Here is a 15,544-nt window from a genome sequence, read left to right on the forward strand (position 1 = left end):
AAGAAGAGTTTTCTTGTTGATATATTTCCTCTCCCTCCCCGTTCAGTAAAACTTTGTCTTTGCACTTTTACAGAACACGCCTACATTACCCACAATGCAGCTCAGCCGTGATCTTCATCACCCGCCTGACTTCACGTCTTCTCCCTCGGACTGTTGTTGAACCTCCTCTGGTTGTATAGAAGTCTCTGCTTCATGTGTTGATGCTGCATTCTCTCTCCTGACCACCAAGGGGTGACTCCTCTGGTTGTATAGAAGTCTATGCTTCATGTGTTGAAGCTGCATTCTCTCTCCTGACCACCAGGGGGCGACTCCTCTGGTTGTATAGAAGTCTATGCTTCATGTGTTGAAGCTCCATTCTCTCTCCTGACCACCAGGGGGCGACTCCTCTGGTTGTATAGAAGTCTCTGCTTCATGTGTTGAAGCTGCATTCTCTCTCCTGACCACCAGGGGGCGACTCCTCTGGTTGTATAGAAGACTTCATAACAATGGTGGCCACGCCCACTTCCTCTAAAGCGCCTCATCTTTTCAGCGTTGCCACGGAGACGTCTGGCCTTTGTGAGACAGTCAAAATATATATAAATAAATAAATATATGTACATATAAATATATATATATTTTGACTGTTGTGCACCACAAGAAAAAGGTATTTTCCTTGTGAACACCTGTGTGGTTCTGGTTCTGTCGCTTCAGTGCACTCTGGCCACAGACCCAGCCGGTCCTGCTGCAGCACGGAGACGAGGATGTGCTCGGATATCAACAACAACAACAACGGGCTGTACATAATCTCATTTCCTGCTCCTCAGACAGAAATGCTGGAGGCCTGAAGGCGACATGTGAGCAGCTCCTGTTGTCCCGAGGCCCGGCCAGCTGACCCAGCTGACCCAGCACCAGCCCCCCCCCCCCCCCAGTTAAAGAAGCCACAGTTACATCAACCAACGACACGTGGTTCTGATTTTAAACTGAGCCGGTGAGTGTGAACGTCGTCTCTTCCTGTGGAGTCTCCTGAGTGAAGAAGCGCCTCCAGCGCCCACAAACGACGGGGGGGGAAGACTGTGACTTCACTAAAAGTGATGAGTAAGCACTCCTGCCTCAGTTCACAGTGGACGGGCCGACGGTCTGCAGGAGGACGGCGAGGTTTCATCGTTGTTGAGCAACCTCCTCGGTCCCAGGTGAGGACTTCCTGTGAGACGTCCGACCCGGGTCATCTTCCCTCCGCCATGACACCAGTGTTGCTCCTGGAGTCTGGTCCCCGGACACGGAGACCAGCAGGAGGAGGAGATCCGATCTATTTTTAATCAATTATGAAATATATATGTATAGAATAATAATATGTATAATATTGATGTGAATCAGTTTTTTCCTGCATTAATAATTATTATTATTTTTTATTTATTTTGTGTGTATGTATATATATATATATATATATATGTATTTATTTATATATATGTATTTATTTATATTACTTTATAGATATCTATTTAAAAACAAAAACAAAAATTTAATTTTTTCATTTAATTTATTATATTTGTATTTATTTATTTTATTCATTCTCTGTATATGTATTATGTATAAATGTATGTATACATTTTTTTCTTTGTTTGTTTTTTATTGTGTGTGTTGGGTTCTATTGTTTCATCTATTGTTCTGTGTTAACCGTGCTCATGGATCATGATAAATGTACTTTTATATATAATCTGTCACGTTAAAGTGTTCCCAGTACTCCCAGTATGAAAACCACGTTGACTAATGCAACACTCTTCGTAGCAGCTGGTATGTGTGTGTGTGTGTGTGTGTTTTTAGGATTTTTCATAATGTATAATATACATGTAATTTCATTAGTGCCTCTAGGCTTGAAAGAAGGGGGAGGGGGGGGGCATGAACAAGATAAAAAGAAACGTGATACAGACATCAAATAAAGGGTAAAAAAAGAGAGTAATATCAAAGGACAGAGGGGAGATGTAGGAGCATGAAAAGGGGAGGGGCTTAAGTGAGAGATAAAAGGGGGAGTGTGTGTGTGTGTGGGGGGGGTCAACTCACCACAATCATTTCTGACGGCTCCAAAGTGATGCATTCACAGCCCCGCCGGCCCTCCAGCTGCTTCCCGAAACTGTGAGGACACAAAGAAATAAACGTTAAAGCAGAAAACAACAAAACCTGGTGGTCAGAAGCATAGACTTCTATACAACCAGAGGAGTCGCCCCCTGGTGGTCAGGAGAGAGAATGCAGCTTTAACACATGAAGCATTGACTTCTATACAACCAGAGGAGTCGCCCCCTCGTGGTCGGGAGAGAGAATGCATCTTCAACACATGAAGCAGAGACTTCTATACAACCAGAGGAGTCGCCCCCTCGTGGTCTGGAGAGAGAATGCATCTTCAACACATGAAGCAGAGACTTCTATACAACCAGAGGAGTCGCCCCCTCGTGGTCGGGAGAGAGAATGCATCTTCAACACATGAAGCAGAGACTTCTATACAACCAGAGGAGTCGCCCCCTCGTGGTCGGGAGAGAGAATGCAGCTTTTCTTCATGCACAATGGCGGCCTGTGTCCACGGCCTCACGCAGGCCTTGCTGCAGCCGATCCTCTGACGGAGGAGAGCAGCTGAAGGAGGAGAGCAGCTGACGGAGGAGAGCAGCTGACGGAGGAGAGCAGCTGAAGGAGGGGAGCAGCTGACGGAGGAGAGCAGCTGACGGAGGAGAGCAGCTGAAGGAGGAGAGCAGCTGACGGAGGAGAGCAGCTGAAGGAGGAGAGCAGCTGAAGGAGGAGAGCAGCTGACGGAGGAGAGCAGCTGAGCAGCTGACGGAGGAGAGCAGCTGACGGAGGGGAGCAGCTGAAGGAGGAGAGCAGCTGAAGGAGGAGAGCAGCTGACGGAGGGGAGCAGCTGAAGGAGGAGAGCAGCTGACGGAGTGCCGGGCTGCGGGCCCAGAGCTCCACGGATGTATTTTCTCGCTCGTAAACTTATTTCCTTGTTTTTTTTTCTCGTGAACGCGGTTCCGTCCCGAGCGACAGGCGGCGGCTCTGACTCTAGAGACGCTCGTCCGGCCGCCGGCGGCTCAGACTGTGACCGGGAGACTCATTCTGAACGTTACCCTGCAAAATAAAAGCAGCAAACGACGGATTCATAAAGATATCAACCGATCGACCGATCGGTCTTATGAAAAGAGGCGCTGAGGCGCCGCAGGACCAACGAAGTCGCTTAAACACGTTCTTACTCTTTTCAAATTCGACAAAAGCAGATCCAATCCTTTCCTGCTCTCACCTTTCACAATAAAAGCTCAGAGATATACAACAGCTGGCAGGAGAGTGTTGAGTGTCGTCGTGTCACAACCACAGCGTGGAGAGGGTTGTGTCAAAACACTTTAATGGCAATCTTTCCTCTTTCTGCCTCTTACTCCTTACAACCAGTCAGACGCAAAGCATTGTGGGTAGAATCCTAAACTAATTTAACCGAGATGATTGGAAACGATGCATTTCCTTTCCTTCCCACTTTTAAAGTATTTTTCACTTTAATTATATTTGCAAATGTTTATAAGTGTGTGTAAGTGAGTGTGTGTGTGTGTGAGTGTGTGAGAGTGTGTGTGTGTGAGCGTGTGTGTGTGTGTGTGTGTGTGTGTGTGTGTGTGTGTGTGTGTGTGTGTGTGTGTGTGAGAGTGTGTGTGTGTGAGTGTGTGTGTGAGTGTGTGTGTGTGTGCGTGTATGTGTGTGTGTGTGTGTGTGTCTGGCGGCTGGTTTTAATTAAGGAAGCGTGCCGAGCGGAGGCCAACTTTTCCTCTCTGGTTCTCACACTTCAGTCGGGGCTCCTCCTTCCTCCTTCCTCCTTCCTCCTTCCTCGTCCCCTCCACTTGCCTCCTAACCTTTTTTCTACCCCCCTCCGTGTGTTGCCTTCATGTTCCCTCCGATGCCATTTGTACATGTTTCCTCCCCTTTGAAGCTCGTTCTGATGACCCCTCCTCTCCGTCTACATTCACTTTCATGGATTCATCCTATGTGCCTGTATGTCCAGTCGTGCGATGGCCTATTGCACAATAATATAATAAAACATTATTATAAAGGGTAATGATTCAATTAAGAAGTACAAACTCTGCTATTTAATAAAGTGATAAAAATGGTTTCTTCCGCAGGTTGAACGGGGCAATAATAACAGAGCGTCCTACACCTTTAAGAAAGAAGGAGGGGCTAGTGGGAGCGGGTCTCGGAGGTGGTAGACATCGTTGCCCTTCTCCCTGCTCTCCAACCCTCAGATGAAAGCCTCAGTGTTCTGATGACGGGAACCAAGATGAAAGTCCTCTCTCCGTTTCTTCTTCTTTTTTTAATCGCCGCGCCGCTGTTGTTCAGACAAACTCGTTTCCGTGGAAACGGGCGAAGGAAATCAAAGCGTCGGTGCATCGCGACGATTTTCTTTCAACTGACGTCCACAAAAAACTTGTTTCGACTCAGATACCCAGAAACCAGGCGACCCGGCTGAGTCTGCAGGCGGTTACCCTGAAAGGACGACGTCAGGGTTTCTACAGGAAACTGAATTATTCACTAATATCAGACTTCTTTGTTCACAGTGTCTGCAGGTGAACCCGGACGCAGGAAGCCATTACCCCCCCCCCCCCCTACGGGATCATCACTTCAATATGTTATGGCATCGAGAGAGAAAGAAGCACTTTAGGTAAAAGAGGAAGCAGAGGAGTCGCCCCCTGGTGGTCAGGAGAGAAAATGCAGCTTCAACACATGAAGCATAGACTTCTATACAACCGGAGGAGTCGCCCCCTGGTGGTCAGCAGAGAGAATGCAGCTTCAACACGTGAAGCATATACTTCTATACAACCGGAGGAGTCGCCCCCTGGTGGTCAGGAGAGAGAATGCAGCTTCAACACGTGAAGCAGAGACTTCTATACAACCAGAGGAGTTGCCCCCTGGTGGTCAGGAGAGAGAATGCAGCTTCAACACATGAAGCATCAGAAGCCCAATGAGCTTCTGAATAATTTATCTTCAGAAGCTCCAGAACATGAAGGCTCAGGTCTGAGGAACGCAGCTAACAGAACCTCCACACTCCTCTGTGTGTGTGTGTGTGTGTGTGTGTGTGTGTGTGTGTGTGTGTGTGTGAGACGTACCAGCACCTGGCCAGGTACATGTGCTCCTTGACGAAGACGGAGCCAGAGAGCAGGATGAACCAGCAGGTGGCGACGCTGTCGGGGCTGAGGGAGAACAACCAGCCGGTTAGAGAAGTTACAGGAACAGGGGGCGGCCATTGTTCTGGCGCCCCCGGTGGACTCCGGTGGTAGTGTCCCCTTAGAACACCTCATCTTACTGCAGCAGTGTGTGTGTGAGTGGGTTTTTTTAACACATCATTGATCCACTCCGTGACATATGATGAGCTCCTCAAGGGTTTAAAGTTTTTTTAAATAGGAGCTAAAGAGCTAAAGGTGCGTTAGATTCACCACAACTGGGGTTTACGGTGTCCCCTGGAGCCTGAAGGCATCGTGTACTCACTAGAACAGGATGTGGTTGGCCTCGTGTCGCTCGTACCGGGCCGAGCTGCACATGGACCTGAGGAGCAGAGAGGGCAGTCGATCATGTGTTCACCCCCACGGGCCGGTCCACTGGGGGGGGGGGAGGGGGCAGCTTACGTCAACTCCAACGTAAATTCTCACGTGAACCTGAACTCCAACGTGAACTCTCGCGTGAACTCATGCGGCCTCCTGCGGTTCTTCTGGATGCCGAAGCTGAAAGAGCCGACCTGGGGTCAGGTTCTCCTGTTCAGGGCCAGGTTCTCCTGATCAGGGCCAGGTTCTCCTGATCAGGGTTAGGTTCTCCTGATCAGGGCCAGGTTCTTCTGTTCAGGTTCTCCTGATCAGGGTCAGGTTCTCCTGTTCAGGTTCTCCTGATCAGGGCCAGGTTCTCCTGTTCAGGGTCAGGTTCTCCTGATCAGGGCCAGGTTCTCCTGATCAGGGCCAGCTTCTCCTGATCAGGTTCTCCTGATCAGGGCCAGGTTCTCCTGTTCAGGGCCAGGTTCTCCTGTTCAGGGTCAGGTTCTCCTGATCAGGGTTAGGTTCTCCTGTTCAGGGTTAGGTTCTCCTGTTCAGGGTCAGCTTCTCCTGTTCAGGTTCTCCTGATCAGGGTCAGGTTCTCCTGATCAGGGTCAGGTTCTCCTGTTCAGGGTCAGGTTCTCCTGATCAGGGTCAGGTTCTCCTGTTCAGGGTCAGCTTCTCCTGTTCAGGTTCTCCTGATCAGGGTCAGGTTCTCCTGTTCAGGGTCAGGTTCTCCTGATCAGGGTCAGGTTCTCCTGATCAGGGTCAGGTTCTCCTGTTCAGGGTCAGGTTCTCCTGATCAGGGTCAGGTTCTCCTGATCAGGGTCAGCTTCTCCTGTTCAGGGTTAGGTTCTCCTGTTCAGGGTCAGGTTCTCCTGATCAGGGCCAGGTTCTCCTCATCAGGGCCAGGTTCTCCTGTTCAGGTTCTCCTGATCAGGGTCAGGTTCTCCTGATCAGGGTCAGGTTCTCCTGTTCAGGGTCAGCTTCTCCTGTTCAGGGCCAGGTTCTCCTGATCAGGGCCAGGTTCTCCTGTTCAGGGTAAGGTTCTCCTGTTCAGGGTAAGGTTCTCCTGTTCAGGGTCAGCTTCTCCTGTTCTGGGTCAGGTTCTCCTGATCAGGGCCATGTTCTCCTGTTCAGGGTTAGGTTCTCCTGTTCAGGGTCAGCTTCTCCTGTTCAGGGTCAGCTTCTCCTGTTCAGGGTCAGCTTCTCCTGTTCAGGGTTAGGTTCTCCTGTTCAGGGTCAGGTTCTCCTGATCAGGGCCAGGTTCTCCTCATCAGGGCCAGATTCTCCTGTTCAGGTTCTCCTGTTCAGGGTTAGGTTCTCCTGATCAGGGCCAGGTTCTCCTGTTCAGGGTTAGGTTCTCCTGTTCAGGGTTAGGTTCTCCTGATCAGGGTCAGGTTCTCCTGTTCAGGGTCAGGTTCTCCTGTTCAGGGTCAGGTTCTCCTGATCAGGGTCAGGTTCTCCTGTTCAGGGCCAGGTTCTCCTGTTCAGGGTCAGGTTCTCCTGTTCAGGTTCTCCTGTTCAGGGTTAGGTTCTCCTGTTCAGGGCCAGGTTCTCCTGTTCAGGGCCAGGTTCTCCTGTTCAGGTTCTCCTGTTCAGGGTCAGGTTCTCCTGTTCAGGGCCAGGTTCTCCTGTTCAGGGCCAGGTTCTCCTGTTCAGGGCCAGGTTCTCCTGTTCAGGGTCAAGTTCTCGAGGCCGATCATATATGAGGCTGTGACGTCATTCGATAAGCAGGAAAACCCAAACTGCTAAAGAATCAGACAGATTGTTGTTGTTGTTGTTGTTGACTCACCTGAGCTGGTGTTCCCTGAGGTGAGAGAGCACGTCCATGTGGTAGAGGTGGCAGTAGATGGTGTGCAGGTCCTGCAAGCACAGAAGGGTTAATGACCACGAGGAACAACAACAACAACAACAACTAGAACGGGCCCTCGGTGGAGCGCATCCCTCACATGTCACTGATGGCCGTTGACTTATCAACATTTTGACATTAGTTGCCAATTGGATACAAATTGACCGTGCTATGGTAAAAAGAAGATTTTGACCTATCCATGACCTTGACCTTTGACCCGATTGATCCCAAAATCTAATCAAATGGTCCCCGGATAATAACCAATCATCCCACCAAATTTCATGTGATTCGGTTTTAAACTTTTTTTGTTCTGCGAATAACACGCATACAAACAAATAAATAAATACACGGCGATCAAAACATAACCTTCCACATTTTCAATGCGAAGGCAACAACACACGTTCAGGCTCCATCGCCTCCGTGTGATTGGCCCGTTGGTTCGAGGGCGTGGCTCAGCGGGCGCCACTGGAATCACGTCTCTTCGACGGGAGCCGCCGCCGTCGGGTGGGCGGAGCCTCTCACAACACAGCGAGACTAGATAACACGTCCACCGGGGCCAGCTGTCACAACACCAGGGCGTGTGTGTGTGAGTGAGTGTGTATCTGTGTGTGTGTCCGTGTGTGGGTATGTGTATGGTTGTGTGTGTGTGTGTGTATGTGAACAGCTTCATGTAAGCATAGGTAGAATCAAACAAAAAAGCTACTGAGGCTTTAAACAGGTGGACACACACACACACACACATACACACACACATGTGCGTGTGTGTGTATGTGTATGGTTGTGTGTGTGTGTATGGTTGTGTGTGTGTGTGTGTGGTTGTGTGTGTGTGTGTGTGGTTGTGTGTGTGTGTGTGTGTGGTTGTGTGCAGGGTTCTTCCTGCATAGAGAACATGTGGGCGCGGGCCTAAGCCGTTTTCCCGAGCGCCAAAGGCAAAAAAAGTCCGCGATGGAAAAAAAACCAAGAAAAAAAACTGTGTTCATCATGTCAGCGAATATGTTCTCAATAGTACAGCCAAACCCTCGTTCTGTTTGGATCAATAGTCATGGAGTTGATAAGCGTGTCTTCTTGTCTGATCAATACTGTGAGGTCAATGGACAGAGCGGCCGGCTGCTGGTCACTCAACAGCCCGACCTGCACCAACACACCTGGACTATATAGGGATGCACCGATCTGATCAGCGCCGATCCATATCGGCCGATATTCCCATTATCGGTTTTGATCGGCGTTCTCAAAACAGCCGATCTAAACGGCCGATCAGATGACGTAACATCTGCGAGAACTATCAGACGTTTCAATCGCGGCGCAACGGAGACGATGCGCCCGGCGAGGCAAGTGAGAGGTCAGAGGTCAGAGGGGATCCTCACCACCGAGCGGCTCCCCGTCCCCCGAGTTGAATCTCTGGGTCGACTCAGCCGACTCTCACATGTCTGCGGCTCTGAGCCCCTAGAGATGCTCACGCTAAACACATTCCATCGGGAGTGAGAGGGTTTTGATAGAGTTAGCGGAAGGATTTACGTGACAACATCCGGTTTTGCAAAGTTAGCGGAAAGAACCACGTGAAATAACATCCGTTTTTCAAAATAAGATGTCGACAAATCATACACGAACATATAAAAGTAAACTATGAACTGATTTTGTGTCTTTAGAGATCGTTTGAGATTTAGCTTAAATTATGCTAACATTAAAACATTTTTACTGTACCAAGGAAGAGTTTATAAAAATAAGTCAGACTTTTGTATGTTAAGAAAAGTCCTGTCTATAGATTTCCCCAAGAGTTCCAGGAAATGAATAATGCAGATGTGTTCCATACATATCTGAAATCCTCTACAATAGCAATCAAACAATTTTAATGTATCAATTAGGACATTTTTCAAAGTAAAAGTCCTAAATGTTTAAAGAAATCGGTAATTTCTTTAATGTTTGAAGTGCTTTATATATGTATTTCCTCATAGTCCTAGGCAATAATGCTACACAATAAATAGATGCTTCAATCGACACCGTGATCGGTGATCGGTATTATCGGATCGGCAGATACTGATTCCAGTGATCGGTGATCGGTATTATCGGTGATCGGCACCAAAAAACCTTATCGGTGCATCTCTAATTGTCAATCTATTGCCTATCTATTTTAGCAAAATGATTTTTGTTGTTGGGAGCACCGAAGACCCATTTTGACCCAGGAAAAACCCTGGTTGTGTGTGTGTGTGTGTGTGTATGGTTGTGTGTGCGTGTGTGGTTGTGTGTGTGTGTATGGTTGTGTGTGTGTGTATGATTGTGTGTGTGTGTGTATGGTTGTGTGTGTGTGTGTATGGTTGTGTGTGTGTGTGTGTGTGTGGTTGTGTGTGTGTGTGTGTATGGTTGTGTGTGTGTGTGTATGGTTGTGTGTGTGTGTGTGTATGGTTGTGTGTGTGTGTGTGTGTATGGTTGTGTGTGTGCGTGTGTGGGTGTATGGTTGTGTGTGTGTGTGTATGGTTGTGTGTGTGTATGGTTGTGTGGTGCGTGTGTGTATGGTTGTGTGTGTGTATGGTTGTGTGTGTATGGTTGTGTGTGTGTTCGTGTGTGTGTGTATGGTTGTGTGTGTGTATGGTTGTGTGTGTATGGTTGTGTGTGTGTGTGTGTGTGTGTGTGTGTGTGTATGGTTGTGTGTGTGTGTGTGTGTGTGTATGGTTGTGTGTGTGTGTATGGTTGTGTGTGTGTGTGTATGGTTGTGTGTGTATGGTTGTGTGTGTGTATGGTTGTGTGTGTGTGTGTGTGTGTGTGGTTGTGTGTGTGTATGGTTCAGGGTTTTTCCTGGGTCAAAATGGGTCTTCGGTGCTCCCCACGGTCTCTATTCCTATATCACCGGAATTAGCAAGCATCTATGTATTATTTTTTTTTTTTTCCCCAGAAATAATGGAAGCAATGCTTGAGGAAATCATTTTGCTAAAATAGATCGGCTAATAGATTGACAATTAGAGATGCACCGATCAGGTTTTTGGGTGCCGATCACTGATCACTGAAATCAGTATCTGCCGATCCGATAATACCGATCACGGTGTTGATTGAAGCATTCTATTTATTGTGTAGCATTATTGCCATGAGGACTATGAGGAAATACATATATAAAGCACCTCAAACATGAAAGAAATTAAAGATTTCTTTAAACATTTAGGACTTTTACTTTGAAAAATTTCCTAATTGATACATTAAAATTGTTTGATTGCTATTGTAGGGGATTTCAGATATGTATGGAACACATCTGCATCATTCATTTCCTGGAACTCTTGGGGAAATCCATTTACAGGACTTATTTTAACATACAAAAGTCTGACTTATTTTTATCAACTCTTCCTTGGTCCAGTAAAAATGTTTTAATGTAGCATAATTTAAGCTAAATCTCAGAAACGATCTCTAAAGATACAAAATCAGTTCATTGTTTACTTGTATATGTTCGTGTATGATTTGTCGACATCTTATTTTGAAAAACGGATGTTGTTTCACATAAATCCTTCCACTAACTTTATCAAAACCCTCGCGCGCTCCCGATCGAATGCGTTTACCGTGAGCCAGTGGCGTCCCTAGGCTAAAGCCCCGGATGTTTTTTAATTAGCCCCGAATGTTAATTAAACAAAATAAAAATAAAAGATTTGGCACACAAGTGGTTAACACCTCCAGGTCGCACGTGACGTCATTCACCCAAAGCAGCGGAGTCAGGCTGGCAGCAGGCGCAGTAACATCAAGCTGCTGTCTGAGAGTGTTTCTATGTCTACACATGTTGCTGCTTCACTCCTCTGCTTCACTCCTCTGCTTCCTCCTCTGCTTCACTCCGCTGCTTCACTCCTCTGCTTCACTCCTCTGCTTCCTCCTCTGCTTCACTCCTCTGCTTCCTCCTCTGCTTCACTCCTCTGCTTCACTCCGCTGCTTCACTCCTCTGCTTCACTCCTCTGCTTCCTCCTCTGCTTCACTCCGCTGCTTCACTCCTCTGCTTCCTCCTCTGCTTCACTCCGCTGCTTCCTCCTCTGCTTCACTCCTCTGCTTCACTCCGCTGCTTCACTCCTCTGCTTCACTCCGCTGCTTCACTCCGCTGCTTCACTCCTCTGCTTCCTCCTCTGCTTCACTCCTCTGGGCTGAGCCCAGCGCCGCCGCTCCCATAACGCGCATCGCTCTGCCGTGATACGCGCCGACACATCCGCGCACATTCTCACTAGCACACGCTTATTAACTCGATCACTATTGATCCAAACAGAACGAGGGTTCGGCTGTAGCCGACTTGAAACATACGATTGAGAACATATTCGCTGACGTGCACGTGATGAACACTGGTTTTTTTCATTTTTTTTTTTCATCACTGACTTTTTTTTGTCATAGGCGCTCGGGAAAACGGCTTAGGCGCGCGCCCAAATGTTCTCTATGCAGGAAGAACCCTGTGGTTGTGTGTGTGTGTATGGTTGTGTGTGTGTGTGTGTGTGTGTGGTTGTGTGTGTATGGTTGTGTGTGTGTATGGTTGTGTGTCTGTATGGTTGTGTGTGTGTATGGTTGTGTGTGTGTATGGTTGTGTGTGTGTATGGTTGTGTGTGTATGGTTGTGTGTGTGTATGGTTGTGTGTGTATGGTTGTGTGTGTGTGTGTGTGTGTATGGTTGTGTGTGTATGGTTGTGTGTGTGTGTGTGTATGGTTGTGTGTCTGTATGGTTGTGTGTGTGTGTGTATGGTTGTGTGTGTGTGTATGGTTGTGTGTGTGTGTGTGTGTGTGTGTGTATGGTTGTGTGTGTGTGTATGGTTGTGTGTCTGTATGGTTGTGTGTGTGTATGGTTGTGTGTGTGTGTATGTGTGTGTGTGTGTGTGTGTGTGGTTGTGTGTGTGTGTGTGTATGGTTGTGTGTGTGTGTATGGTTGTGTGTGTGTATGGTTGTGTGTGTGTGTGTGTATGGTTGTGTGTGTGTGTGTGTCTCGTGGGTATCTGCAGTGCTGCTGCCCCCTGCTAGCAGACTCATCCCTCAGTAAATTCGATTTATTCTGCTAATCTACCTAGCGACTGCTCCGCACCGGCAAGAACACGTTGGAGCACTGGACCGGTGACGGGAAGCGTGTGCGTGTGCGTGTGCGTGTGCGTGTGCGTGTGCGTGTGTGTGTGTGCGTGTGTGTGTGCGTGTACATGCTGAGGTGTTCGTGGTGTTCATGCAGCAACAAGCCGCTGCAGCTCAGCAGGTCGTTTCCCACATCGCTGAGACTCAGAGCTGGAGACCCCCCACAGAGAGCTGGACCGGGACTATTATTTTATATTATTCATCGTCTAGCATAGGAGTCGTGTAGCGAAACATCAGGACGCCCGATGTCATCGGAAAAAGAAAAGAAAAAATGTAAATCCTTAAAGAAAGATTTTTTTTGCATAATCAGAATTTATTTTGCACTTGACTTCTAAAATATATATATTGCGTACTTTTCATTTTATTATTCACCGCTAAGAGAACCCTGTGTGATGTGGTGACACCTGCGACACGTGAGAGGGACTGAAGTGCTTTTTAATGGCGCTCATGACATTTATTCTGGATTAAAAACATTAAATGTTGTTTGGAGAGCAGATGAAAAGCAGCAGAGGGAATCGAACCCCCGGCTCACAGCCGCACGCTAATGTCGCTGAAGCCTCGTGGAACTGAAGCCACGAGGTCGTGACCCCGACGGGACGCCGTCCACTCGGGAGAAGCTCCGTGACGACCGGCATCCCTGAGCTCCGACTCACAGGCTCCGCCTCCTCGGCTCACTCGGCAGAGACGTTGTGTTTGTGGAACGGAGGAACTCGAACTGCTCGCCCAGAAACTATTTATAGTTGGGGTTTTTTTTCGTCTTCTTTGCGTGATCCTGCAGAATCAAAACACACACACACACGCGCGCACACACACACACACGACGCCGGCCAATCGGCTGCTGTGCGGGAAAACGGAGCTTAGGAAAAAAAAAATACAATTTAATAAAAGAAGGCCAGTGATGACCGCCATGGAAACAGAGGAGCAGAGAGAGAGAGAGAGAGAGAGAGAGAGAGAGGCCTCTACTCGACTCAGGCTGCTCACGCCTGTCATAACATGTGGCCCTGCCGCCCCGAACATGAATAAACAGACGACGGACATCCCAGAATAGACGAGAGCGTTTTGACTCAGGCAGAGACGAGAGGCTCTGACTTCTGTATTAACTCTGAGTCCCTGAACGCACCGCGCCAGCTGCCTCCCCTCCGCCCGCCAAACCAAAGCAGCCACACAGGCGCTAAGGAACACACACACACACACACACAACTGTAAACTCATCTTTACTCGTGGTGCTTTATTAGTATGACGTCATTATAAAGAAACTAAAGTTAAACGTCTTTGTAAACAAACGGATAGAACAAGTATTTAAATGTTTCTGTGCACGGCGACACCAACGTGAAGCGAGTGTCGAGTCCCGTGTCAGAACTCCAGAGGTCATGGAGGTCGAGTCAAACAACCCGGAGCTACGATGAAGAACAGGAACAGAGTCATATTTTATATTTATTATGAGACACTAAAACGACGTCAATAAAGGGTCGCGTACCTTTAAGAGATACACACACACACACACACACACTAGCTTTGGAGCATCAGTCTGTCACATTCCTGAAGGTGAGCGCTCCACATTCCTTAAAACCCGTCAGAGGAGTCGACGACAAACAAATGTCGTGAACGAGTGATGACAGAGAGACGAGTGGAGGGGAAGACTGACACCATAAAACATATATATTTATATATGTTTAAATATATCAATACATAATTATAAATACATGTAGATGTATATAAATAAATGTATATATGAATAAATAAATGAATGTAAAGAAATACAAATAGAAGGTACAAATATATAAACATTTATAAATAAGGAACTATATATACAAAGAAAAGTATATATAAAGAAATATAAATACAAATATGTAGAACTGTATAAATGAATACAAATATAAATATAAATACATTTAAATAAATAAATGTATATATGAACAAATTTATAAATAAATGAATATAAATAAATATACATAGCAAGAAATACAGATCAATTTACGAATAAGTAAACATAAATAAAGAAATATATACATCAATAAATGTAGAGAGAAATATACATGAATAAATAAACAGATATATAACTGTATAAATAAATACAAATAATATATATATATAACTAATTGTATGTATAAATAAATATAAATAAATGTATACATAAATAAATGTATAAATAAATGAATATATATATATATAAATATATAGAAAGAAATGCAAACAAATGAACGAATAAATGAACATATATAAATAAATATATATATATAAATAAACGTATATATATATAAAGAAATATATATAAATATAATGAGAACAATTATAAATATATATAAATAAATGTATGTATAAATATTAATTTTGTATGAATATATATATGTGCATAAGCATGTACACATGCAGCAACATAAGTGAAAACACAAGCGAGGGCAAGTCACCGTGAGTCACATCAACCACGATGAGTCAGTAAAGAGTGAGTCATTAAAGAAACATCTTCTTGCCCTAAATCAATCAATCCTCCTTTACAAGAACTAGATGCTGTAACAATTAAATTGGCGCCTTCAATCACTGATGATGATGATGATGATTAAACACAAAATGCTCGTGAATATTTTGCATCAAAAATGTTGTTAAAAGGTTTGATAAGTGAAATGCTCATAATATTAAAATATGAATATATATTTTATATATAAATATAAATGATACATATAAAATATATAAAATGTATATATATACAATTTAAAATATATATATTTATAAAATATATACATAAAATATATATATATATTTTAAAATATACAACATATATAAATGTATACATAATATACATATACATTATATAATATATATAAATGTATACATAATATATATATATTATATAGTACATAATATAAATATAATATATAAATGTATACATAATATGTATATATATTATCTAGAAAAGAACAGAAAATAAAAGCTATATATTTATGGAAGTGCTCATTCGACCTCAGGTGGCTCCACTTCACTCGTGACACACGACGCTTCAGACTGAACGACCACGACGTGGAGCGGCCGCTGACAGCCGAGCGCCATTCGTCCACGCCGCGTGGTCAGGAATGTGGGCGGGACGAGATCTCACAGCGAGCGTCTGGTTCACACCC

General features: G+C 45.7%; 1 protein-coding gene across 1 annotated transcript in view; it reads right to left on the reverse strand.

Moving 5' to 3' along the window:
- LOC130191762 (rap guanine nucleotide exchange factor 6-like) overlaps positions 1-15,544 on the reverse strand; it is a 61,456-nt gene that overhangs the window by 40,586 nt on the left and 5,326 nt on the right. The window contains exons 2-5 of the mRNA XM_056411453.1: positions 7,312-7,382; positions 5,482-5,538; positions 5,103-5,186; positions 2,038-2,107 (exon numbers count right to left, since the gene is read on the reverse strand). Of these exons, the coding sequence (XP_056267428.1) occupies positions 2,038-2,107; positions 5,103-5,186; positions 5,482-5,538; positions 7,312-7,382 (282 nt within the window). The remainder of the gene's footprint in view (positions 1-2,037; positions 2,108-5,102; positions 5,187-5,481; positions 5,539-7,311; positions 7,383-15,544) is intronic.

Source organism: Pseudoliparis swirei, chromosome 3 (genome assembly GCF_029220125.1).
Source record: "Pseudoliparis swirei isolate HS2019 ecotype Mariana Trench chromosome 3, NWPU_hadal_v1, whole genome shotgun sequence".
In the NCBI taxonomy this organism is placed as follows: Eukaryota; Metazoa; Chordata; class Actinopteri; order Perciformes; family Liparidae; genus Pseudoliparis; species Pseudoliparis swirei.